This window comes from Eretmochelys imbricata, chromosome 1 (assembly GCF_965152235.1).
Source record: "Eretmochelys imbricata isolate rEreImb1 chromosome 1, rEreImb1.hap1, whole genome shotgun sequence".
In the NCBI taxonomy this organism is placed as follows: Eukaryota; Metazoa; Chordata; order Testudines; family Cheloniidae; genus Eretmochelys; species Eretmochelys imbricata.
The window spans coordinates 8,741,348-8,766,833 of NC_135572.1; the positions used below are offsets into that span (position 1 = coordinate 8,741,348).

Consider the following 25,486-nt stretch of genomic DNA (forward strand, 5'->3'; position numbering starts at 1 on the left):
CTAATCCTGTCCTTCAAAGCACTTGCAACCCCTCCCACCTTGGTGTCATCCTCTGATTCTATAAGCAAATTCTCTGCTCCATTATTCATGTTGGTTACAAAGCTGGGAGAGGAAATGGAATGGGTTTATCCCCCCTGTCGGAGGACATACATATCCAGGAGAGAGGGGCTGATTGATCACTCCTGTTGACTCATTTCCAGCCTATCAACCTTCCCTCGCTACCCTCAGGCAAAGAAACATCCCAACGTGTCACAATATGCGAGTCACGGCCAGAGTGAGGAAGTATTCACAGCTGAGCCGCACGCTGCCTACCCTGCCAGTATTCTTCTGGAAAGCTTTGGTCGTGCTCTGGAGGTGGGTGCAGAACTGAATGAAGCTATCCAGCTGGATGGTGGAGTTGGAAGCTGTCATGGTTCCTCCCCCACTCTGAACTCTAGGGTACAGATGTGGGGACCTGCATGAAAACCTCCTAAGCTTACTTTTACCAGATTAGGTTAAAACTTCCCCAAGGTACAAATTAATTTTATCCTTTGTCCTTGGAATATCCACTGCCACCACCAAACTCTAACTGGGTTTACTGGGAAACGTAATTTGGACATGTCTTTCCCCCCAAAATCCTCCCAACCCTTGCACCCCACTTCCTGGGGAAGGTTTGGTAAAAATCCTCACCAATTTGCATAGGTGACCACAGACCTAAACCCTTGGATCTGAGAACAATGAAAAAGCATTCAGTTTTCTTACAAGAAGACTTTTAATAGAAATAGAAGTAAATAGAAGTAAAGAAATCACCTCTGTAAAATCAGGATGGTAGATACCTTTACAGGGTAATTAGATTCAAAACATAGAGAATCCCTCTAGGCAAAACCTTAAGTTACAAAAAAGACACACAGACAGAAATAGTCATTCTATTCAGCACAGTTCTTTTCTCAGCCATTTAAAGAAATCATAATCTAACGCATACCTAGCTAGATTACTTACTAAAAGTTCTAAGACTCCATTCCTGTTCTATTCCCGGCAAAAGCAGCATATAGACAGACCCAGACCCTTTGTTTCTCTCCCTCCTGCCAGCTTTTGAAACTATCTTGTCTCCTCATTGGTCATTTTGGTCAGGTGCCAGCGAGGTTACCTTTAGCTTCTTAACCCTTTACAGGTGAGAGGATTTTTCCTCTGGCCAGGAGGGATTTTAAAGGGGTTTACCCTTCCCTTTATATTTATGACAGAAGCCCTCTGAGAGTAACGGCACAGCAGCAACAGGGTGAACTGGGGGCTCAAGTTATATCCATCTGCTGCAGCTCACTGAGGTTGGTGGAACCTGACCTTCTCCATCATACTGCTGAAAGAGGTTCTTCCACTGTTGGATGAAGCACCACAAGGTTGAGAATGCAAAGATATCGATCCGTCCTGACTTTGTTTTATCGAACATGTTAATCATCATAAGGCAGATCTCATTAAATGCAGGCCAGTTGGAGTTGACCAGGGCCTGCTTGAGTTCTTTGATGGAGATGTAGCCACTACGGTCGGCATCCATTGTCTGGTACCAAGAAAAGGCCACCGGGTCCACGCCGGGTGGCATGTTACCAGCAGGAGCTCCGGGGGCTCCATAGGGTCCTGGCTGAAGGGCACCATAGGGATTGGTAGATAGTTGCCCATAAGGCCCTCCTGGGGCTGGGCCTCCTGCATAAGGTCCCCCAGGAGCTCCAGATGGTGCTCCCCCTGAGGTGGGATGCCCACAAGCTCCTCCACCAGATGGTGGTCCAGAGGGGCCTCTAGGTGCTGAGCTGCCATAGGGACCACCAGGAGGCAACCCACCTCCATACTGGCCTCTGGAATAGTAACCACCCTGCGGGGCACCTGGGGCTGGCCCTGCTGATCCAGGGTAACCCTGCCTGTACGGATAGCCGGCCATGGCGCTCTCTGACTGGGGAGCTCACCGCCTCTGCCCCGCCCACGCTGTGAGCACAGCTTCCCTCCCCGCCCTCCGGCTTCGCTGATTGGTTGCCAGTCTAAGTCATTAATGAAAATATTGAGTAGTGCCAGAACCAGGACTGGCCCCTGCAGAATTCCAGGGGCAGAAGAGAGATCTATACTGACCTGTGACTTTAAGCCCTGACACTCCTTGTCATGCCCTGTACTGCCCTGTTGCACTTTGCTGTTTTCATGAAAGGCTTCTTTGCGGATAAATAACGTTTTTTTAAAATGTGTTTTATTAAAAGTTGTTGCGTTTTCTCTTCAGTTGAAGGTTCGCTTGTTACATAATAGTTTGTTGAATAATAAAAACCTTAAGTTTCTGTTGGGAGGAGGCAACTGTTCATTTTGCACAGAAAATAATTAAGTTTGCACTAATGAGGGCAGAGTGGTGCACTCTTCAAAATAGAGTCCTTTGTAATACTAGACAAAACCACGCCTGGTTTTGTCTCAGTACTGGACAGGAGACAAATCTTAGGAAAAAAACCGGACTGGCTTAAACCTGGAAAATTGGCCGGCCTACTTGCTGCTGGAGGAGCTGCTGCTGCTACACCCGCTGGATGGTGTGGCGGGTGAAGTCGCAAGCCAAATTTTATCCAAATTTGGGGCTGAAATACACCCAAGCGGCTTCTGTGTCTTTGAAGTTGTCAGCATAGCAGCAGGGAGCACTGTGGGATCCATGCTGGCCAACAACAGTTCAGAAATGGCGCTAACGCACCCAGCCAGGGAGTATGAGGTGGAGACAAACGAATCATGGGATTTTTCTTTTAAAAGAAATTGGAACTAGCCTGGTTTCTGCTAAGCGTCCCGCAATGCACTGCAAGGAAATCCCAGAATGTACGCTGCTCAGCAACAAAGCAAAGGTGCATGGGGTGCCCTCCAAGGATGCCTCACTTTCAGTTCTCCGCACACTGCTGCCATACGTACCCTATGTGCATTGACGGAGGGCGCACTGTCCCGTGTGCACCCTATTGCTGAAGCTTGCATTCTGTGCGTTACCTGATGCACCGCAAAAAGCTCTGGATTAACCCCCTACTCCACCCCCATATAGCCTTAGGGTTTGTCTATAATGCTGCCGTCCATCTTGTCCTGGAGACTGTTCAAAGACTGGGCAGGATTAAGGCAATCTGGGGCCTAGGCAGATGACATAAGGCTCTCTAAACCTACTCCTGTGACTGAAGCCTGCATGTCACTGTGTCCCTGCCACTCCAAGGCAGAGGGCAACATCAGGGGTCTTTTCTGCTTCCCAGAGAGGCAGGGATAGCAGCCAGGGTCCACATCCAGTACTTACCCTAGCCACAAAGGTTTGCTTGGAGGGGCTTGAATGTGCTGCATATCTGCTGCGATGATGTTGGCAGGGAACCCCATGTGCAGTGGGCCTTGGAGTTAACACTCTATTGAGATGCATGAGTCAATTTGTGCACCTCTCAGAACTATTGTTTCAGGCTCTTTGCATCGTCAGGCAGATGGCCTGAGTGTAACCGATGCAGTGACATGTTTCCAAGCTTTGGCGGTGACTCTTCAGTGACCCATGAGAATCTAGCTGACTGTTTCTCTCCAGACGCTCGGAGAGATGTACAGAGTAGCTTCCCTTCCTAGAGAGGAAGGATGGTCTGGTATTTAAGGGGTGAGCTTGGGACCAGGGTTAATATCTCAGCTTTGCCGCAGCTGTGTGACATTGGGTAAATCATTTAGCCTTGCTGTGCCTCAATCCCTATCTCGCTTGGGGGCTGTGATCCAAATTCTGTCTCTGAATTCAAGCTACCTAGTCACTCCATGACAGTGACTTCCTGCCCCTGCTAGGTTCTGCTGGAACTATGGAACCATCGGACGCTAGCAGTCGTGAGTGCAAGGACAGAACTTTCTCAGCAGCTGGATCCGGACGAGAGCATCTGCAGCCATGGGTAAGTGATCAATCTGAGAAGAGTGTGAACATAGTTCAAAACCCAAACTCCTTCCAACTGGAGGGAGGTTGGAGGTGAGGAAGACTGCTGTTGTGTTTCCTTAATACCTGTAGAGCAGGTGATGGGTGCAGAAAATCAAGGTCACTATTGTCAGAACCAACAATCTCAGTAGTGGCCAAGCTTGCATGCACCACGGAAGATGAACTACAGTCTCCCAAAGGGGTGCTGCCATCTGCTGGTAGGGCAGTCTGGGGAAGTTTTGCACAGCTCTTACCCCCCCACCCCCTTGTCCTATTTATGTGACTAGGCAGGACTCTGGTCTCAGGACCATCTATTAGAAGCATTAACTACTTGAAAGGGAAGGTCCTTTGTGAGTTTCTTTCCTTTGGAAAGAGGAAACCTTGCAGCGCTGTGCTTGTATCCCATTCGCTCCCCAGGAGAGCAGAGCTCGGATTATGTAATGGATAATTAAATGTGACACCTGTAACTGTTCCAAAGGCAACAAGAAAGTTAGGTCACTTAGTGACTTACCCTTTTTTTCATTATCTTAATTGACTTCATGCAAATCCATCTGCTGCTCTGGCTCCTGTGTCGTGGCGCAAAGGAGAAAAGTGGCAGGGACTTCAGGCCCAGGGATTAATAATTCACCACCTGTAAATAAAACCGTATCCTGCCTTAAAACTGATCATCCCTCGTGCTCATCTGCTGCTGCCTGGGATTAGCATATAAATGAAGCCAAGGAGATGTCAAGGGAGCTGCTAGGGACACTTTGAAATGGCCCCCTGGGTGAGGCCGGGAGCTGCACCTGTGTTCCGGGAGGAGGATCTATTTGAGCTGGAGCATCATGAGCCCACTCGCAACCTCACGAAGAGCCTCTTCCAACAGCTCTAACTTCCTAGGCCTGCAAAGTGCAGGGGCTCTCTGCTACACCCGGTGAGAAGGTGGAAGTGCCTAATGTCACACAGTGTCCCTTTGACTGTTCTCTCAGCCTCCATCCTCTGCGTTTTTAGCCCATTAGGGATTGCTGCTTCTCTCTGCTGCTGGTGGACAGCAGAAGAAGTTCACTCCAAATTGCTCCTTCCTCTTAGCTTCCCCAGTCTTTCTCTTGGACTGTTAACTTTTAGAGGCAGACGCTGACATGTACAGGGCAGAGCACCATTTTGGCACTGAAGTTATGTACACCGGCTACTGCAAATGTGGTGCAGAGAAGAGAGGTCACTTTGTGGCGGAGGCAGTGGCATGGGATCCTGGAGATGTGGCTTCAATTTCTGGCTCTGCCACACACCCTCTGTATCTCTGAGGGCAAGTCACTTCATCTCTCTGGGCCTCAGGTGACAGGGCAATGCTATTTGTCTATCAGTTTATTCCATTTTAAGTCTAAGCTATGTGGGGCTGTGTGTGTGTACAGCACCTAGCACAGTGAGGCTCCAATATTGGACCACCCCAAAAGAGATGCTGGTTGGATAATAGCCCCTGATCTCTAGACATTTTTTAAATCCACGAGTCTTTCTGACTTGCACCCAAGAATTTTAAAAGAGCTGGCTGAGGAGTTTGCTGGCCCACTTGTGCTGATTTTCAATAAGTCTTGGAGCACTGGGGAAGTTTCAGAAGACTGGAATAATGCTAAGGTTGGGTCAGTTTTTTAAAAGGGTGAATGGAATGATGTGGGTAATTATATGTCTGTCAGCCTGACATCCGTCCCGGGCAAGGTAATGGAGCAGCTGATAAGGGACTTGACTGATCAAGATTTAAAGGAGGATAATGTAGCTAATACAAATAAACATGGGTTTATGATAAACAGATCCTGTCAACCTAACCAGATACCTTTTTTTTAATGAGATTACAAGTTTGATTCAAGTGTTAGTGTTGATGTTGTATACTTGGACTTCTGTAAGGCCTTTCACTTGGTACTGCATGACATTTCTGATTTAAAAAAAACTAGATGGATACAAAATGAGCATGGCACATGTTAAATGGATTAAAAGCTGACTGATAGGTCTTACTGTAATTGTAAACAGGAAATCATCCCTGAACAGGTCTGTTTCTAGTGGAGTCCTGCAGGGATCAGTTCTTGGCCCTAAGCCATTAACATCTTTATCAATGAGCTGGAAGAAGGTGTAAAATCATCACTGACAAAGTTTGCAGATGATGCAAAAATTGAGAGAGTGCTAAATAATGAAGAGAACAGGCTGCTGATTCAGAGCAATCTATATCCATTAGTAAACCAGGTGCAAGCAAACAATATGCATTTTAATATGGCTAAATGTAAATGTCTACATCTGGGAACAAAGCATGCAGGCTATTTATATATAAAGGGGACTATCCTGGGAAGCTGCGACTGAAAAAAGATGTGGGGCTGGTTGTGGATAATCAGCTAAACGTGAGCTCCCAGTGTGAGGCTGGGGCTGAAAGATCTAATGTGATCCTGGGATGCATCACCAGGGGACTCTCAAGTAGGAGCAGAGAGCTCATTTTCCCTCTATATTTGACCCTGGTAAGACTGCTGCTGGAATCCTGTGTTCAGTTCTGGTGCCCACAATTGACAAATTGGAGAGGGTTCAGAGAAGAGCCATGAGAATGATTAAAGGGTTAGAGAACCTGCCTTATAGAGATTGTCTCAAGGAACTCAATCTATTTATCTTAACAAAGAGAAGGTTAAAGGGTGACTTCATCACAGTGTATAAGTACCTGCATGGGGAACAAATATTTAACGGGCTCTTCAGTCTAGCAGAGAAAGGTCTGACATGATCCGATGGCTGGAAGTTGAAGCTATTGAAATTCAGGTTGGAAATAAGCCGTGAATTAGCCATTAGAACAATTTTCTGAGGCTCTTGGTGGATTCTCCATCACTGACCGTTTTCAAATCATGATTGGATGTTTTTTCTGAAAACTGCTCTAGGAATTATTCTGGGGTAGGTCTGTGGCCTGTCCTATACAGGTGGTCAAGTGGGATGATCACAGTGGTCCCTTCTGGACTTGGAATCTAGCAATCTCTCACTGCTATGACCATTTATCTCCATTGAGAAATCCAGCATTTATTCCCCAGGGTTTTTGAGAAGCCAGCCTTATTAGCAGCTTATCCACCATTTGAGCTGTGATGCTAGGTGGTGGGCTTGTTTGTGCCAACCTTTGAAGTCAGCTTCACAGTCTGTCCTTTTAAAGTATTGTAAAACTCGGGGGACGGGGGGGTGGTTACATTTGCTCTGTTAAAGACTCCTCCTAAAGGTGGTGGTAAGAAACAGGGATAAATAAATGTCCCATGAACAGCAGCGGGCAGAGGTATCATGCCTTCAGGTAGGGGAATGCCTGGAGACATGCCTGGTTCTGAAAGATGAGAAGCAATTGTTTCTGATACACGGTGCCTTCTGGCTTTGAAGGATCCCAAGGCACACAGCTGGTACCAGTGAAGTGCCTTCTCGTGGTTAACTGATACTTCTTGTTATATTATGGTAGCACCTAGAGGCCACAGACGGGATCAGACTCCGTTGGACATGGCACAATATGGGGGTATGGAACACCTTCCATATGAGGAGAGATTAATGACTGGGACTTTTCAGGTTGGGAAAAAAGATGACTATGGGGGGGCGGAATATGATAGAGGTCTATAAAATCATGACTGGTTGTGGAGAAAGTAAATCAGGAAGTGTTATTTACTCCTTCTCATAACACAAGAACTAGGTGTCATCCGGTGAAATTAACAGGCAGCAGGTTTAAAACAAACAAGAGGAAGTATTTCTTCACACAATGCACAGTCAACCTGTGGAACTCCTTGCCAGAGGATGTTGTGAAGGCCAAGACTATAACAGGGTTCAAAGAAGAACTAGATAAATCCATGGAGGATAAGGTCCATCAGTGACTATTAGCCAGGATGGACAGGGATGGTGTCCCTACCCTCTGTTTGCCAGAAGCTGGGAATGGGCAACAGGATGGATCACTTGATGATTTACTTGTTCTGTTCATTCTCTCTGGGGCACCTGGCATTGGCCACTGTCCAAAGACAGGATACTGGGCTAGCTGGGCTTTTTGTCTGACCTAGTATGGCCATTCTTTTGTTCTTAAGCACATAATAAGAGACAGTCCGTATCTCAGAGAAGACTGGAAAGGAAGGTGTTATCCCTACTTCACACACAGGCTCGGAGATTGTGACTTGACCAATGTTGTGCGAAATCTGTGGTTGAGTTGGGATTAGAACCAAGATCTTCTGAAGCCTTCGCCGCTGCCTTAGCCACCAGCGTAGCTTCCTCTTTAACAGCCCATGATGATGCTGTGCAGCAGTGTGGGAGGGTGAGAGTGGACAGTTCAGATATTGATCTTGGTGAGGGTGTTAAGAGTTTTTATTTCCTTGCTAAATAACCAAACTCTGCTATTCAGCATGGGCTGTTTGCAAAATCAGGCAAAGGTATTATAGCACCACCCGCTGTTCTATGCTGAAGAGTTCCTGTCTTTCTTTTTCGCCGATTATAGCACAAAACATAAGAACGGCCATACTGGGTCAGATCAGTGGTCCATCTAGCCCAGTATCCTGCCTCCTGCCAGTGCCAAATGCTTCAGAGGGAATGGCAATCATCCAGTGATCAATCCCCGGCGCCCAGTCCCAGCTTCTGGCAGTTGGAAATTTAGGGACACCCAATTTAGAGCTATTCTCCGTGAGTTTATATCATTCTTTTTTGAACCCAGTGATAGTTTTGGCCTTCACAACATCCCCTGCCAATGAGTTCCACAGTTTAACTGTGTGTTGTGTGAAGAAGTATTTCATTATTAACCATGCTGTCTATTAATTTAATCAGGTAACCCTCACATGTTATGTCGGTGGCTCTCAACCAGGAGTATGCATATCCCTGGAGGTTCGCAGGGGACTTCCAGGGGGTACATCAACTCATTTAGATATTTGCCTAGTTTTATAACAGACTACATAAAATGCATTAGCAAAATCAGTACAAACTAAAATTTCATACGACGACTCGTTTCTAATGCTCTATAGACGATACACCGAAAAGTAAGTCTCTAATCTGGCACTCCCTGGTCTGGCAACCTCCATGGTCCGGCAGAAGCGCCAATTCCATGGGCCCTCGGGCTGGAGCACCCACGGGGAAAAATTAGTGGGTGTGGTGCATCCCCTGGTGCCAAGCTCCCCTCTCCTCTTGTGCGCCGGCAGCCCCGTGCTTACCAACTCCTCCTCCTGCTCCCCCCTCCCAGCGCTTACAGAGCATTGCGAACAGCTGAGTCGTGGCGTTCAAGCTCCAGGTGGGAGGGGGAGGTCCTGGGGCTGACGGCCGGGACCCCGGGTGAGGGGCCACGCTTTGTGCAAAGTCTGGGAGTGCTGCAGCACCCCCGCATCCCTACTTCCTATGGAGACGCACTGTCATTCTGCATTGACCTCCTATGGTCCGGCAAATTCTCTGGTTCAGCACCAGCTACCCTCCAGTCATCTGGTACAGAGGCTGATTTAAGCGATAGGTCACATAGCACAGTTCATAGTTCTTCAATTTCACATTTGAGTTCCTTCAGAACCTTTGGGTGAATCCCATCTTGGGTGACTTATTACTGTTTAATTTCTCAATTTGTTCCCAAACCTCCATCTGGGAGCGTTCCTCAGATTTGTCACCTAAAAAGAGTGGCTCAGGTGTGGGATTCTCCCTCACTTCCTCTGCAGTAAAGACGGATGTAGACTAGAAAATTCATTTAGCGGCTCTGAAATGGCCTTGTCTTCCTTGAGTGCTCCTTTAGCGTCTCGATTGTCCAGTGGCCCCACTGATTGTTTGGCCGGCTTCCTGCTTGTGATATCCTTAAAAAATAAATTTGTTGTTAGTTTTTGTGTCTTTAGCTAGTTGCTCTTTAAATTCTTCTTTGGCTGGCCCAATTATACTTGACTTGCCAGAGTTTATGCTCCTTTCTGTTTTCGTCAGTAGAATTTGACTTCCAATTTGTAAAGGATGCCTTTTTGCCTTTAACCACTTCTTTCACTCTGCAGTTTAGCCAGGGGGTATTTATTTTCTTGATCCTGTCACTGTTTTTTGTTTGTTTGTTTGTTTTGTTTTTAACTGGGGTATGTGTTTAGTTTGAGCCTCTATTATGGTGTTTGAGGCATTTCACCCTTGTGCCTGTTCCTTTTAATTGCCATTTAACCAGTTTGAATTAAAATGCTGTGGTGGGTTTCTTTGGTGTTTTGCCCCCTACAAGGATGTTACATTTAATTGCATTATGGTCGCTCTTACTGAACGGTTCGGCTATAGTCCCCCTCCTGGACCAGATCCTGTGCTCGACCTCGGACTAAATCAAGAATTGCCTCTCCCTGTCTGCGTCCCAGGACTAGCTGCTCCAAGAAGCAGCCATTAATGGTATCGAGAATTATCTCTGCAACCTGTGCTGAGATAACGTCCCCAGTCAAAATGGGGATAACTGAAATTCCTCGTCATTACTGCGTTTTCTGCCCTTGTAGCTTCTCCTCTCCCTTCACCGTCCTGCTCTGGTGGTCGGTAGTATATTCCTACTGCTATACACTTCCTAGTCAATCCTGGCATTTCTATCCATAGAGATTCTATGGTACAGTTTGACTCTTTTTAATATTTTTACTCTGTTTGACTCTTTCTTTCACACACACTGCCACTCCCCCACCCGCACGACCTGCTCTGTCATTCCTACATGTAACCCGTCTGCCAGGTGAAGTCGGCAGCCACAAGGGCCAGGTTCAGAATCTAGGGCTTTCTCTTAACAATACAAAACAGAACTGGCTTTAGCCCCTGCCCCGTAATCTGGGAAAATTTAACACTACGAGCAGTGGATATCGCAGGCAGGGGGAGGCTGTGCCTCTCCGAACAGCCTAGCATGTCCCTGCCCACGCTCTGCCCCCAGGCCAGGCCCTCTCTCTGTGGTGCCCTGGGGAGGGCGGGAGGGGGGGGGGGAGAGAAAGGGACAAGGGGGGCAGAAGGGGAGGGGGCTAGCCTCTCCCAACAGCTGGGTCACTGGCCACCCATCCTTAACACTGCCCCCAGGGGCTTCTAAGAAGCAGTATTTCCTCACTCATAAGCATTGAGTTGGTGCATAACACAATAACTTTTATTAAAGGGAAGCCAGCATTAATTTGGGACAACACCACACCCACATTCCAAAAGCACATGAGCATAAGCAAACACCCACCCCACAGTGCCTTGGGTGTGTCCCGTGCCTCAGTTTCCTACCTTGTGTGAAAGTCCAATGAACGAATGACCCTTTAACCCGCCACTCCAATCTCCATCCACTGCACCCTGCACGCAGCTAGTTGTTCTTTGTTAGCGAAGACCCAGCGTTCAGAGGTGTGTTTGCGGGGGATCACCTCCCACCCCAGAAAGGGGGGAGGGTGCTTCGAGCAATGTCTTGCTGGTTGCTCTGCAACTGGCTGTTTGCCACTGGTCGCGCACGGCTGTTGGTCACTCTCGGACACTTCTGAGGTTCCACCACTTAACTCAGGTCCTTGGTGATTTCATCAGGTAGCAGGGAACCTCATGGCCAGTACAGCCTCTGCATTCTTTCATTTCACCACTCTCTATAGCAGTCCTTAGGTGTGGCCCCTAGACCAATTTATCAGGGATTCAGCCCTGGTAATAGCTGAACAGAAACTCTCAACTGAGTCCAAAAGAGCTCTGCTTTCAAACACTGGAGTGGGGAAGGTCACACAGTATCTAGGACTCTTTGGGCAAAGGCCATATCACTCTGTAGGAAGTACTACCCACCTCCCCCAATCTTTGGGATTTGGCACTCCTCCCCCTGCTTAGCAAGTGAGGGTCTGTGGAGGGTGACCCCCTCAATCAGGGCAGGCTAAGCACAGTTCTGCTGCCCTTCTCTCATACAGTAAGGCTAGCATTTCATCACCCCTGTGATCTGCAACCCAATCCCGGCCAAAACAGATCACTTTGGCAAAGCAGTTCCCTCTGCTGAATACCAAGGCAGAGTAGAGGTGTGTATGCAACCAGTCTGCTCCTGAAGTCTCTTCCTCCCCCTCCCCCCCGGCTCATTCAGATCCTGCTTTGCATCTATATTTTGTACCCTGCTATTTCTGTGTCCCATTAACTCTCCTTGTTTCCACGATTCCTGTTATATCAACATCCTCCTCCAAGGCCTGGTGCTCGAGTTCACCTGTCTTCGTACTTAGACTTGTTCATTCTAACAACTTTCAGCTGCTTCGCTTCCTATGTTATCGTTAACTGGAACTCTTTCGTGTGTGACTGTTTTTCACCTGTATTTTACCGGCTTCTTTCCTATCCTCTTTATTAGGATAGAGTTCCCTCTTTATAAATTCATCCCTAAGGGATGTCTCTGTCCAAACCGTGTGCTCCTCGGCACCTGTTGGCTTCCCCCCCGATCTTGGCTTCCCTAAATTTCCATCAAGAGGCAATGAGCTTCCTCCTGCACTGACGTCACCCATTAGGTGAACTAACCACAGCTCTTTGTAAAAACCCCACACCAGGCGATGAGAATACCTCCGTGATTCTTGAAGAGGAGAGAGGATGGCATTACAGCCAGACCCCCCCGAGCTTGCAGCCGGCTGCCAGCACCTGCAAGGATTCTGCATTCACGGCTCTCGCAGCTGAGCTGCTCACTTGTTCCTGTTTGGGATACAGTTTGGCAGATCGGGTTTTCCCTGCGGTGTCCCAAATGAAGCCAGCGTCTGACATGTCACCCTGAGCCCTGCACCTGTGTGCTCCACTGTTCCAAGGGCTCTTCTCCAAGGCACGCTTTGGATAGCAGCGGAAACGCAAGGATGCATCCAAGGAGGGGTCTCCATTCCTGCCTGCTCTCTCTGGGCTTCTTGGGGATCTTTGTGTCACCAGGTGAGAATTCGTAAACTTGTTTGTTCGTAAACACTCCTAGAAGAAAATCCTCATTTTAAGAAATCCCAGCGCAGCTGCTGGCTCTGTCCTGCTTGCAAGCATTTAATAGCAGCAGCTGCTCAGTAGCCGGGAGGCTAGTCTGAGGCATCTGCTCCGTAAGTAAATAATTTCCATGCAACTTGCAACCTGTTCTGGAAATTTATCTTTGTGTGGGTCCCTATCCTAACGACAGCCAGCTTACACTCCTCTGAGCAAACCACGCTCTGCACTTTCCCCGATGAGGTTGGTTTTATTCTCCTGTACCACTTCAGTGTAGTATTTGGTGAGTTTTACACTCCTGGTTTTGCCAGGAACTGCAGCCCCTCAAATGGTCTTGAGTTGGGGTAAACTGCTCTGCTCCAGCTCCCTTCCCATGCTGCTGAGCAGGATGAATGCATGGGCCGGGAGGGAGGTGATGGGGTTTGCAGCCTTTCGCCTCCAGGCACCCCAGGACTTGGGAGACCCGGGCTCAATTCCCTGCTCTGCCACAGACTCTTTGCGTGACCCTGGCGAGTCACTTGCCCTCGCTCTCTGCCTCAGTTTCCCATCTGTAAAAGGGAATCATAGAACTTCCCTGCCTCACAGGGGTGTTGGGCTCTCAGACCGACGTGGCGAGAACACTGAAGAGATGACAGGTCAAGCGGGGCTGAGCCATAATTTCATTAGATAAATGATCTAATTAAATGCATGCCCTAATGCATTGGCCCCATGTACAATGCATTCGGGCCTGGCAGTTCTGAGCTCTGTATTCACCCTGCTGAATGGATGCCTGAGGAATCTTACCTTTGAAAGTCAAGCTGCAAAGCCCGCCATTGCAATCAACTATATTGCGATTCAATCAGCTGCATGAAAGCACCTGCCCTTTTGGAAAGGCACCCCGTTAGTAACTGGAAAGGGTGCATCTTGATCTGTAAGCGAACCTTGTGAGATGTCAACAGTCGCACCTGCCAGCGAAATGGGATCCTGGTCATTAAACTTTCAAACACAAGCAAGGCCGGAGCTCTGCACAAGCATCCTTCATGTGGGAGCTGAAGCCAGGAGGCAGAAGGACAAGGCACCGAGAATTGGGATGAGACCCTCCCACCTTGCCCTGGGTACTGTGTCATTCAGCTTCCCTCCCAGGGACTTAGCTGGGATCAGGCTCATCGGCCATGCAGTGTCACCCCTGCTAAGATCTCTTCGAGGCCAGCAATATGCTGAAGGGGGGGGAGGGGGCTCCTTTCTTTAAAGTCCCCCCCATGCCACTGACCGTGGGATTGGCACAATGCTTCTGCCAGCGTTCCTCTCCCTCTGCCTGCTAGAGGAGACGTACCCCATTGTGGGAGGGGCACGGGATGCATGCAATCTGAAGAGCAGGGGCGGGGATTTGGGGAAGGGGTTGGAATAGGGGCAGGGAGGGGGCGGAGTTGGGGCTGGAACTTTGGGGAAGGGGTGAGAAGAGGCGGGGCAGGGCTGCATGGAAGGAGTGGGGGCAAGGCCAGGGGCAGAGTCGGGGTTGAGCACTCATGTGGAAGTGGGGAAGTCGGCACCTATGCATGCATGGACCGAGACATGGCCCCTGCCCCGTAGCGCTCCCAATCAAAGGGGCAGGGGAGAGGGAGTACTGCTATTCCCATGGTGTAGGTGGGGAGCGCAGAGATCCGAAGACTTGCCCAAGGTCTCGCACTCAGTCTGTGGCAGAACTGGGAACTCAGCTCAGATCTCCTGGGCCAGAGGATTCACCCCCCATGACCGGCCCCCCGGTGTAGTTTTCAGGAATGAAGGACAAATAGCTCCTGTATGTGGCACTTCATGTAAGGTGTTTCTAAAGTGCGTAGAAATATGGTAGTATCCTTTTAAATAGAGGGTGAGTCCTCTCAGTGTGGTGCTCACCCTGCTCTATAGCTTAGAGGCCACCAGAGACCAATCAGAGCAGTGCTCTGTGTGTAATGAGGCCAGATCAAGGGGGCGCAGAGGGCCATGACCTTCCACTTTTTACCGGCCATAAGGGGTAGCGACAGGAGGGAGGGGGCAGAGAGGAGCAAGCGGGGGGCAGGGGCCTGGGGAGGAAGAGCTGGTGAGAGGGCGGGGGCCTTGGGGAGGAGAGGAGGTTCTGATGAGGTTCAATAAGGATAAGTGCAGGGTCCTGCACTTAGGACGGAAGAATCCAATGCACCGCTACAGACTAGGGGCCGAATAGCTAGGCAGCAGTTCTGCGGAAAAGGACCTAGGGGTGACAGTGGACGAGAAGCTGGATATGAGTCAGCAGTGTGCCCTTGTTGCCAAGAAGGCCAATGGCATTTTGGGATGTATACGTAGGGGCATAGCGAGCAGATCGAGGGACGTGATCGTCCCCCTCTATTCGACATTGGTGAGGCCTCATCTGGAGTACTGTGTCCAGTTTTGGGCCCCACACTACAAGAAGGATGTGGATAAATTGGAGAGAGTCCAGCGAAGGGCAACAAAAATGCTTAGGGGTCTGGAACACATGACTTATGAGGAGAGGCTGAGGGAGTTGGGATTGTTTAGTCTGCAGAAGAGAAGAATGAGGGGGGATTTGATAGCTGCTTTCAACTACCTGAAAGGGGGTTCCAAAGAGGATGGCTCTAGACTGTTCTCAATGGTAGCAGATGACAGAACGAGGAGTAATGGCCTCAAGTTGCAGTGGGGGAGGTTTAGATTGGATATTAGGAAAAACTTTTTCACTAAGAGGGTGGTGAAACACTGGAATGCGTTGCCTAGGGAGGTGGTGGAATCTCCTTCCTTGGAAGTTTTTAAGGTCAGGCTTGACAAAGCCCTGGCTGGGATGATTTAACTGGGAATTGGTCCTGCTTCGAGCAGGGGGTTGGACTAGATGACCTTCAGGGGTCCCTTCCAACCCTGATATTCTATGATTCTATGATTCTATGATTCTAGGAGCAAGCAAGGGGTGGGGCTTTGGGGAGAAGGGGCGGGGTCTTGGGGATTAGGAGCCAGGGTTCAGGCACCGCTGGGGGGGGCCCCCACTTTTAAAGACCTTCTGCTATTCCTGGGCCAGACGTGGTGGGGAGCGTTAGCAAACATGATTACTGGGGACCCTTTCTTCGTGCGCTTTCTTCGTATTTTTACGTAAATCGAAAAAGACCCAACAGTGCCTTTGCTAAATGAGGCTGTATCTCTGCTGGGTTGAGAGACCGTTTCTACTCAAAGGCCGAATGCAAAGGACTAGCCCGTCCCAGCCCTCATCTCTGCAGTAAATGCGTCCTCGGACCATGGGATTGCTCCCAATGGAAAGGGGACAATGTGTGTGGGAAGCTATGCTGACGTATCGTCCGCCCAGCACTGTCTGCATTGCCCCCCTCTGCCACGGTATGGTCCAGTGCTGTTGGCAAGAATAAAGAGCTCATGTCATGCAGCGTGGAGCAGAGCTGCAAATTATTATTGTTAATCATGTTTATGATGGTTGTGCCTAGGGACCAGCCAAGAATGGGGCCCCATTGTGCTAGGCTCTGTACAGAGTAGGAGGTAGTCCCTTCCCAGACACACAGAGGGGTGGGGGGTAGACCACATAAGCAGAGGGAACAATGTGATGGCAGCAAACAGCATTTAGTTTCCTAACTTTTCTAGGTGGGTTTAGTGGTGGGGGGATAAGCTAAATTGTGGGGGGAGGCAGCAGGGCAGGGGAGAAGTAGGTAACTGTTCTTCAGTTGTTGGACTGATGCATAGTGCACAGAAGCAATGCTTTGCATGGGGTGGGGGGCGTTTGTTTGGTCTGTTTGGGGCCTTGGGATTTAATCTTCGGAGTCTTTATTTAACCGATGGGACAAATACAGAGCTTGGGAATGGCGATGAATAACGAGAAGTCCCAAATTAATGCCCAAGCTGAAGGCATCTTGGAAATGTGCGTTCGTCTGCTCCGTGTGAGAGGCATAGCTAGGCCTGCATCAAAAAAACATGAGATCAAGCCACGGAATAGCAGGCAATCTATGTCCATGTGGCCACTTCCAAGGACTGGAGGGAGACTGGTGGTTGTGTTCTAAAATCCACGTTGAAAACGAAGGCAGGTATCGGAGGGGTAGCCGTGTTAGTCTGTATCCACAAAAACAAGGAGGTGTCCCGTGGCACTTTAAAGACTAACAGATTTATTTGGGCATAAACTTTCATGAGGAAAAAACCCACTTCTCTGCTGATTGGATGTTTCCAAATATATCTGTTAGTCTTTAAGGTGCCACCGGACTCCTCCTTGTTTTTAAGGCTACGGCGCGCTCGGGATTGTTTCTGGGTGGCACGGGGGTGACACGTTCCTTTGGAAGATAATGGATTGGGGGCAGGGCACATGTCTGTTTTGAAGTGGCAGCTGACCTGCCATTCAGAGTCAGTTGGGGGCCCTATTGGGCTGCTAGCGATGGGAAAGGAAGCCTCTGTATCCCTTATCTAGGGGGCTGGTGAGCTTTGCCTGCCTTTGCAGAGGGCCTTGAGATCTACAGTTGAGACGTGCTGTACAGAAGCTTAACGGAGGAAAAAGCAGCCGAGCTCCCAGGACCAGCCGTGGGCCTTCGGCAGTGGAGCCGGCCTTGCCCTGGAATGGAAGTTGGGTTTAGGTCTAAGCTGAGCGGTCCGAGAGCCTGACCCGGCCTCAGCCCTACTCGCTGGTTAGAGCAGCTGGTGCTGGCTCTGGTCTCCCCGATGTGCCCAGTGGGAGGCTCAGGACAGGAGCAAGGTTCTGCGGGCTGTGGCTGCCTGAGAGCCAGGACAGGCGCCCGCTCGCACAGAGCGGGTGCTTGGGCCGGCGATCCCCTCTCATTCTCGGCATGCAGGGTTGGGGCCCTGCTGGCTGGGAGGCTGGGCTCGCTTCTGCTCCAGGCTGCCTTGCTGGGCCTGAATGCCATGGGCCATTCGTGGTCACTGGCCCCGGCATTCCCAGGTCACTGCTGTGAACCTGCTGTGCATCTCTTCTGCTGACACGGCCCCACCTGCCTGGGAGAAGGGATCTAGCTCTTCTGGAGGGGGAGCATTATTCTCTTCCCCCTTCGCCCGCCCCAGTCAGGGATCCAAATGGCCGCCTCCCAAGGCCCTGGCAGCTCTGAGTCAGCAAAGGGGAGAAGGGGGTTGTCACACAGGCTTCAACTAGGTAAAGTGCCCTGCTCCAACTCCCTTGCCATGCTGCTGGGCGGGATGAGAACACGGGCAGTGGAGGAGGTGATGGGGTTTGCAGCCAGGTAGCCTAGGACTTGGGAGACCCGGGCTCAATTCCCTGCTCTGCCACAGACTTTCTGGGTGAGTCACTCGGCCTCGCTCTCTGCCTCAGTTTCCCATCTGTAAAAGGGGAATCCTAGAACTTCCCTGCCTCACAGGGGTGTTGGGGCTCTCAGACCGATGTGTTGAGGACAGGCCAGGCGGGGCTGAGCCATGAGTTCATTAGATAAATGAGCCCGTTCCAATGCACAATGCATTAGGGCCTGGCAGTTCCTTTGGGTTGGCTGGTCTGGGCTCTGTAGTCACACTGGCAGGCGTGCTCCCAGTCCAGGGCTGTGAATACCTGGGTTCACAGGTGTGTTTCATAATGCGGCTCCTGGACTTTAACCAAGCAAGGCCAGGAGCCTGAGAACAACAGTCAGTATGGAAAGGTCACATGCTGGAACAGCAGAAACTCTTTCTCCTGGGGGTCGCTCCGACCCCCTGCTTCCCAGCCGGTGCCTTTTATGGGGTTGACCTGTGAGCTGCAGGTCTTTGAGCAGAACCTCCCAGTTTCTGCCCTTCTTTCAAATATTCCTGTTTCACTTCTCTGTCCTCGTTGCTGCTGGCAACTCCTACCAACTTACCAGGCTTTGCATCTGTCTTTAGCATGCAGCTCATTAAATATGATCAAACCTACGGCCAGTCCTGGAGCCAGCCATTCCCACTGGCCACCTCCCCACAACATGATACATTGCCGTGTAGCATCTCGGGTCCCTTAGCCGGTTTTTAGTGCCCCTGATGGCGTTCTCGTCTGTTAAAAAAATCAATGAAAAGGAATTCGGATTTTGAAAGTACTTTGTGTTGAGCGCTTTGCTGTAACTCAGATACATTGGGCTGGGGTAGGTCCCTGCAGGTCCAAGGACTTCAACCTTGTTATGCCAGCTGAGAAATATTGCTCATTCTCTCTACCATGCTCCTTAAATCCAGTTGTTTTCTCTAAAGCATGTGTGTGTCTGGCAAGATTAACCCTCAGTGTTGATTGCTCCAGGGCCTGTTCTCTTCTGGCCAGTTGGTGATTTCTCCTCTTGATAAGATTTCCATTATTTTACTAGGGATCAAAGCAAAGGTGCCCACTTCCCCAGTTCCCGGGGGGTGCTCGGTCCCAGGCCCCACCTCCCCCGCCTCTTCCTGCCCCAGCGCCTCCTGCCTGCTGCTGAACAGCTGACCACGACAGGCAGGAGGTGCTGGGAGGGAGGGGGAGGAGCTGATCGGGGCTGGCAGTGGGTGCTGAGCACTTATGTTTTTGCTCCAGCCCCGGCGCACCCACGGAGCTGGTGCCTATGGATAGACGCTAGATCAAAACGATGATCATTGACCAGATCACTCCGTTCTACTTTCTGCGGTGTTGACACACTCTTTCGCTCCTCTTGTCTCCGGGATTGTCATGTAGTGGGCTGCAAGCCAGACCAGTGGAAGGTTGGGTCACCACCTGCCCTGTGACCCTGAGTACCTTAACATGCTCTCCTGCAGTAACGCCCCGGCTCGCCGCTCCCTGCCAGGATACAAGCCCGCGCTGTGTGACGAACAGCCCTGGTTCAGCAACGCGGACTGCAGCAGCCTGCTTGTCCACCCAGCCACGCTCTGGTGTCCACCAGCCTTGGTCACTACTAGCCATGTGGTCCCAACACCACCACAGGCCTGAATCTCCCCCAAACCATCTGCCCTGAAATGTCCAGCCCTCTCCTGGACTGCTCAGAGGCTCAATTAAGATGCATTGCTCCTTCAAAAAAAGAAAAGGAGTACTTGTGGCACCTTAGAGACTAACCAATTTAATCTAAGGTGCCACAAGTACTCCTTTTCTTTTTGCGAATACAGACTAACACGGCTGTTACTCTGAAACCTGCTCCTTCAAAGAGACAAAAGCCGGGTGGCTCATTGTTTTGGCTGGAGTTAATAATCACTACACTTTCTAGTGACTAAGACCTCACAAAACTACAGTCTGGCTTTGAGGTAAGAATCTATCACACCTTCCAGCGAGGCGGCTGGCAACCCCTTGGTCAGGATCTTCAATGAAGTCCAAAGTGCTCAGTTCCTTTGTCGTCTTAGGTGAAAGAGCCCTTGGAGTTCTGTGCCCCTCTTCTATAGTCCCGTGAACTTCTGAAATGTTCCTGTCTCAAAGTTCCTTACCCCTGCCGTGAGGAACGGTGCCGGGGCATCTGATGGAGAAGATTCCAGGCCAGTTTCTTCCCTGCTGGTGCTTTCTACAATGCAAACTCATCTGTCCCTGCAGCCCCTGTTAGCCAACGACTGGCCTCGCTTGTGATTGCCAATGGTCTGTGATTGCACCTGGAGGGAGCCATCAGCTTTTCCTTTGTCTGGAAAAACCTGTTTCCCCACTCCCCAGGCCTGTCTGGTTCAAATATATCATAGTCCCATATTTCCTTCACATTTGTACAGTCCTCTAGGTGTTTACTGTACGTAGACCGCGCCGGAATAGTAATGACCAGCGCGGTACTGGTTTTCCAATGACTCCTTACATGACGACTGTTGTATACAGATAGCTATAAGCGAATTGGGGACACTGAACTGGTCAGACCAGCTGAAACTCACTACTGGTTACCCACGAGCCCCTTGCCCCTGGCACGACAATGCTCTTAGGCTCACCGTGACCCCTGCTCTGCCCCACAGATATACTCTCGTTGGCAGTAGCTCTGTGTGTTCCTCAGCTGTGCAGTTAGCTCAGGGGTTTGTGTGCACAGTTTATCAGGGCTGGGTTCTATGGCGCCCCGCTGCCCTTTGCTTCCCAGTTCCCCTCCAGCTTTGCTGTGTGTCTCTTATCTATTTATTTAGGCTGCTCGGGGGCTCAGGGAAAATTCGCCTACAAGCTGCTCCATGACTTGTTTGCCAACTACTCCAACGCTCTGCGACCGGTGGAGGACACGGACCGGGCGCTGAACGTCACCCTGCGGATCACCCTGTCCCAAATCATCGACATGGTACGTCTGGGAAATGCAGGCCATTCCTTCACTGCACAAGCCATGCGAGACATGCCGCCCACTGGGAGATGGAACCCTTGCTCTGTAGGTTGCGGGACAGACATCCCCGATGGGGGCTGAGAAGGTTACTGCGAATGTCACTGGGTGTTTGGCAGCTAGCTTCCAAGTGCACCCCTTGGCCCAGTGACTAGCCCAGCCCCCCCAAAGTGAGGGCTAACAGGAATTAGTAACATGACTGCAGTGGGATCTGGTCCCATCCAGTCCAAAGAAGAACTGACCTGTGATCCCCTGATGTGGTAGGTTTTCTAGCATAGTCTGACTCCAAGTCCCAAATCCTGCACAGTCCCATGGATTTCCCTGGCATTCTCCTCATGCTGAAAGTGAAGCACGCATCACCATTGGCAAGGCCAGGGTCTGAGTCCCTTCTGAGGGTGGCTTCATGCTGGTAAAGCGTATGGCAAATGCCCTATACATTGGAGGTTAGTGTAAAACCAGCGGCTGCTCCTATCTTCCCCCCCTCTCCAGAGGTGGCTGCATTTCACACACACCTCTCCTCATCTCTCCTTGTTCCAGGACGAGAGGAACCAGGTCCTGACTGCCTACCTGTGGATCAGGCAGGTGTGGGTGGACGCCTACCTGAGCTGGGATAAGGACGATTACGATGGGATCGACACCGTCCGCATACCTAGTAGTTATGTATGGAGACCGGACATAGTCCTGTATAACAAGTAGGTCAGCCTGATATTGAACTGCACCGCTTCTGGAGACGGGGCTCCTGCAGCCTGGCGGGGGGATAGAACCAGGGACCCTCCAGCTCCATACACACAGGCCCCTGCCCCCTGAGCCAGTGGTGGCTCTCTGTTAGCTGGAGGGGAGGTTACTGAAGTGCCTTTTTGCAGGCTGCAGCCCCTAGTGAGCCCGTCGCCCTCAGGCTCCATCTGGAAGAGGGGATCCCTTGGGCAGGTTAACAGGCGGCAGAATGTAGGCGTCTTGGGCCCATGTGGAGACCGTGTAATTGCACCCTTGTTACGCCCCCCCCTCCCCCCCCGCGGCACAGTGAGCGTAACAGCTGCTGCCTTGGGCAGTGGCCCCCTCAAAGGCTGCCCGGATGTAGCGGGCAAAGATCTTCCTGGCATGTTCTGCGGCTCCCTGGCCTCATCTGCTTTGCTCTCATCCCGCACCTTCCCCGGTGCAGCGCTGGGAGCAGCCGGGCCAGAGGGATCGGGTTGCTGGGGCCCGACAGTGCCCGGGTATGGCTGAGCGGCTGCGCACGCAGGCAGGTAAAGCCCGCTCCTGCCGCTCAGAGCAGCACGTGGCGTCCAAGCCTGCGCTGTAGCCCCCGAGGGGGAGGACAGGAGGGAAGCTGTCAGAAGGGGGCGTGTGGCTGTTTAAAGACTGGGCACTGATGATTGGGAAGCCCAGAACTGGACTTGGCTTTTTCTTGCATCTGTTTGCAGAGTCCAGGTGATTTTTACTGGGGGGGCTTCTCAGAGCAAAAGTTTCATGACTCATTTGTTTAAAAACAAAATCAAGGCCCACAGTGAGTGACCCTATAATAACAACAAGCCAGTGAGTGACCAAGCGACCCTATGAAAACACACCTGTGTTGGCCACCGAGTGCTCATGAGGGACCCTACCGGGCCAACCCAGCGAGCTATGTCTCTCATTCGTGAGCAGCCCTACAGAAACAAGCCCAGCAGAGCGGGGGAGGGATTAGGCTAGCGAAGGGCCGTGCAGTCTTGCCTCATGTGTGTAAGGATCCCTCCCTGCCCCTATCTGTGTTCCCTGTCCCTCCAGCGCAGACAACCAGTTCACGGGCTCCATGGAGACCAACGTGGTGATCCGCTACGATGGGCAGGTGATGTGGGACTCCCCTGCCATCACCAAGAGCTCCTGCAAGGTGGACGTCTCCCACTTCCCCTTCGATGGGCAGCAGTGCCGACTGACCTTCGGCTCGTGGACCTACAACGGCAACCAGATCGACCTCGTGAATGGACTGGACACGGCCGACCTGACTGACTTCGTGGAGAACGTGGAGTGGGAGGTGCTGGGCATGCCAGCCAAGAGGAACGTCATCATCTACGGCTGCTGCTCGGAGCCCTACCCCGACATCACCTACACGCTGATTCTCAAGCGACGCGCCTCCTTCTACATCTTCAACCTGCTCCTCCCCTGCATCATGATCTCCTTCCTGGCCCCGCTGGGCTTCTACCTCCCAGCCGACTCTGGCGAGAAGGTCTCCTTGGGAGTGACAGTCCTGCTGGCGCTCACCGTCTTCCAGTTGCTGGTGGCAGAGAGCATGCCACCCTCCGAGAACGTGCCGCTGATTGGTGAGTATCTGCCTCTTCCTGCAGCTGGCTGGGCAACTGTGGAAGCCCTCTATCCACTCTGCAGATGCAGCACGTGATGCAGAATGGGTATGCTTTAAACCATGTCACCATTCATGTGCTTCAGCCCCAAGATGCAGGGATCAGCTCTAGGGGCATGGTCCATTCCGGTCCTCAGCCTCTTCGCAAAAACTGTCCGCAAGCGGCACACTGCAGCCATGGTGGAATTCCAGCTTCCGTTCTAGCTCCCCTTTCTTGCCTTACCTAGGGACCTGGGGCACTCTCCATCACTTGCTGTCTTAAAGACAAAACTAGACGTCTCTCTAGCACATGGGCTGTAGCCCCATCAAATTACAGGCTAGATACAGAAATTGAGTAAGATCTCTGGCCTGTGTTCCGCAGATCAGACCGTATCATCTCAATGGTCCCTTCTGGCCTTGCAGTCTATGAATCTAACCAAACACATACCTTTCCAGAGTAACTTTTCCATGCTTGGTCTCACCCCAAAGATACATTTTTTATGTTGAACGTCTGAGCCAAATCTGTTCAGGTTAGTTTTTTTTCGGGGTTTTATTTGAGCAAGTGGAGAAGGGGTGGTCCCCCTTTCACCACCGTGCTTCATTTAGAAATCTTGTGCTCAGAATACCTACAATAAAACCAAATGAAATTAGAAGCTTCAAACTTAGCTTGTTTGATAGATCTCATTGAGATCAAAGACTCAACCCAAGTTTGAGGCTCGTTTGTTTGAGCCTACTTGAAAGTGGACAATTTCTTTAATCTAAAATAGCATTTTTCAATATGGTCTGATATTTTGGGAGAGTGCGCGCGCTCTCTCTCTCTCTCTCTCTCATATATTTATATAGATAGATAGATAGATAGCATAAAGCTTTTGCTAAGGTTATTGCAGTTCAGGCTGAATTTACCATTTTAAAATGCTTGTGACGTACAAATTCTGCAGTGACTTTTCTATAGGATATTGGGTTGTTTTTTTTTGTTTTGTTTTGTTTTTTTTTAAATCCTGATCTGCAAAATGTTTAATGTGGGTTTAAGGTACTAAACTCTTGCAGCCAGAATGTGCATCCTGAATTGGGATGACCCAGACAACTGCAGATTTAAGGAAAGGTTCTTATTTGAGACAGATAGGCAGCCCCCATTAAGCTGGGCTGGCTTCAGTAGAGGTTGGTTTAGCTGGGCTGCGTATCTTTGCTAAAGCTTGGCTGTATTCTGTAGATTTCAGAAACACCTTTTAAAAAACAAAACACAAAAAAAGAAAAAAAAAAACCAAGCCAAGTGTGAAGGCTGCAGGCCAGATCCTGAGGTGCGGCATGGTTGCTTTGCACCATACTGACACCAGATTCTGGATCTAAAGCTGATGTACCCAGCCGTTAAAGGACCATCCTAGTGCAAGAGGTTCTCTGATGGCCTAGAGGGTCCTACACCAGCCTCTTGTCTACTGCTGGTGGAAGGGACTCAGCTGGAGGACAGAGGCCATTCCTGGGACTATAACAACCTGCTTCTTCCTTATAGCTAGAGTTGTTGTTCTTTAGCTTATGTGGTAGGGGCTTGTGTTTTGGTGTTGAAGGTCCCTGCCTCCCATTTCCCCAGGTGAGCACCAGTGTCTGGGCCTGCAGCCACGAGTCCCCCACTTCCCAGGTCAGTCACAGCGCATCCCTCCTTGTCTTCTAGGGAAGTATTACATTGCCACCATGACCATGATCACAGCCTCCACCGCGCTGACCATATTCATCATGAACATTCACCACTGCGGCCCAGGAGCTAAGCCCGTGCCCAGGTGGGCCAAGAAGTTCATCCTGCAGTACATGGCCCAGCTATTCTTTGTCTATGAGGTGGGGGAGAGCTGCAAAAGTCCCAAGCAGCAACTGGGCCACCGGCCCACGGTCCAGGTGGTGAGCGGCAGGGCTGCCAAGGAGGAGCAGAAAGCCCAGACAAGGGAGGAGAACTCGGATGCGACGTGCTGGGAAGAGTCTTTGCAGCAGGAGTTGCTGCCGCAGGGGCTCAGCAATCTCTCTGGCCAGCAGGACTGGAAAGAGACTGGGACATGCAAGAACCTAGAGTGCGGCCGGGAGGGGCAGCAGCACCAAGTCTGTGTGAAGAGCCCGTGCCTTTGCCACCACAACAGCCTGCTGAGGAACGTCGAGTACATTGCCAACTGCTTCCGGGACCAAAAGGCAGCTCAGAAACGGAGCGGCGAGTGGAAGAAAGTGGCCAAGGTCATGGATCGCATCTTCATGTGGGTCTTCTTTGTTATGGTCTTCTTCATGAGCATGCTCATCATGGGCAAAGCCATCTGA

The 25,486-nt window shown here is 50.6% G+C and overlaps 1 protein-coding gene and 1 pseudogene across 1 annotated transcript; one reads left to right on the forward strand and one right to left on the reverse strand.

Moving 5' to 3' along the window:
* Positions 1-249: 249 nt before the first annotated feature.
* Positions 250-1,906, reverse strand: LOC144279661 (peflin-like; annotated as a pseudogene).
* Positions 1,907-3,766: 1,860 nt separating this feature from the next.
* On the forward strand, positions 3,767-25,486 carry CHRNA10 (cholinergic receptor nicotinic alpha 10 subunit). The gene is made up of 5 exons (XM_077841259.1): positions 3,767-3,869; positions 20,702-20,847; positions 21,421-21,575; positions 22,645-23,177; positions 24,861-25,486. Exons 1-5 carry the CDS (start codon positions 3,866-3,868, stop codon positions 25,484-25,486), a joined length of 1,464 nt encoding a protein of 487 aa, XP_077697385.1. The 5' UTR covers positions 3,767-3,865.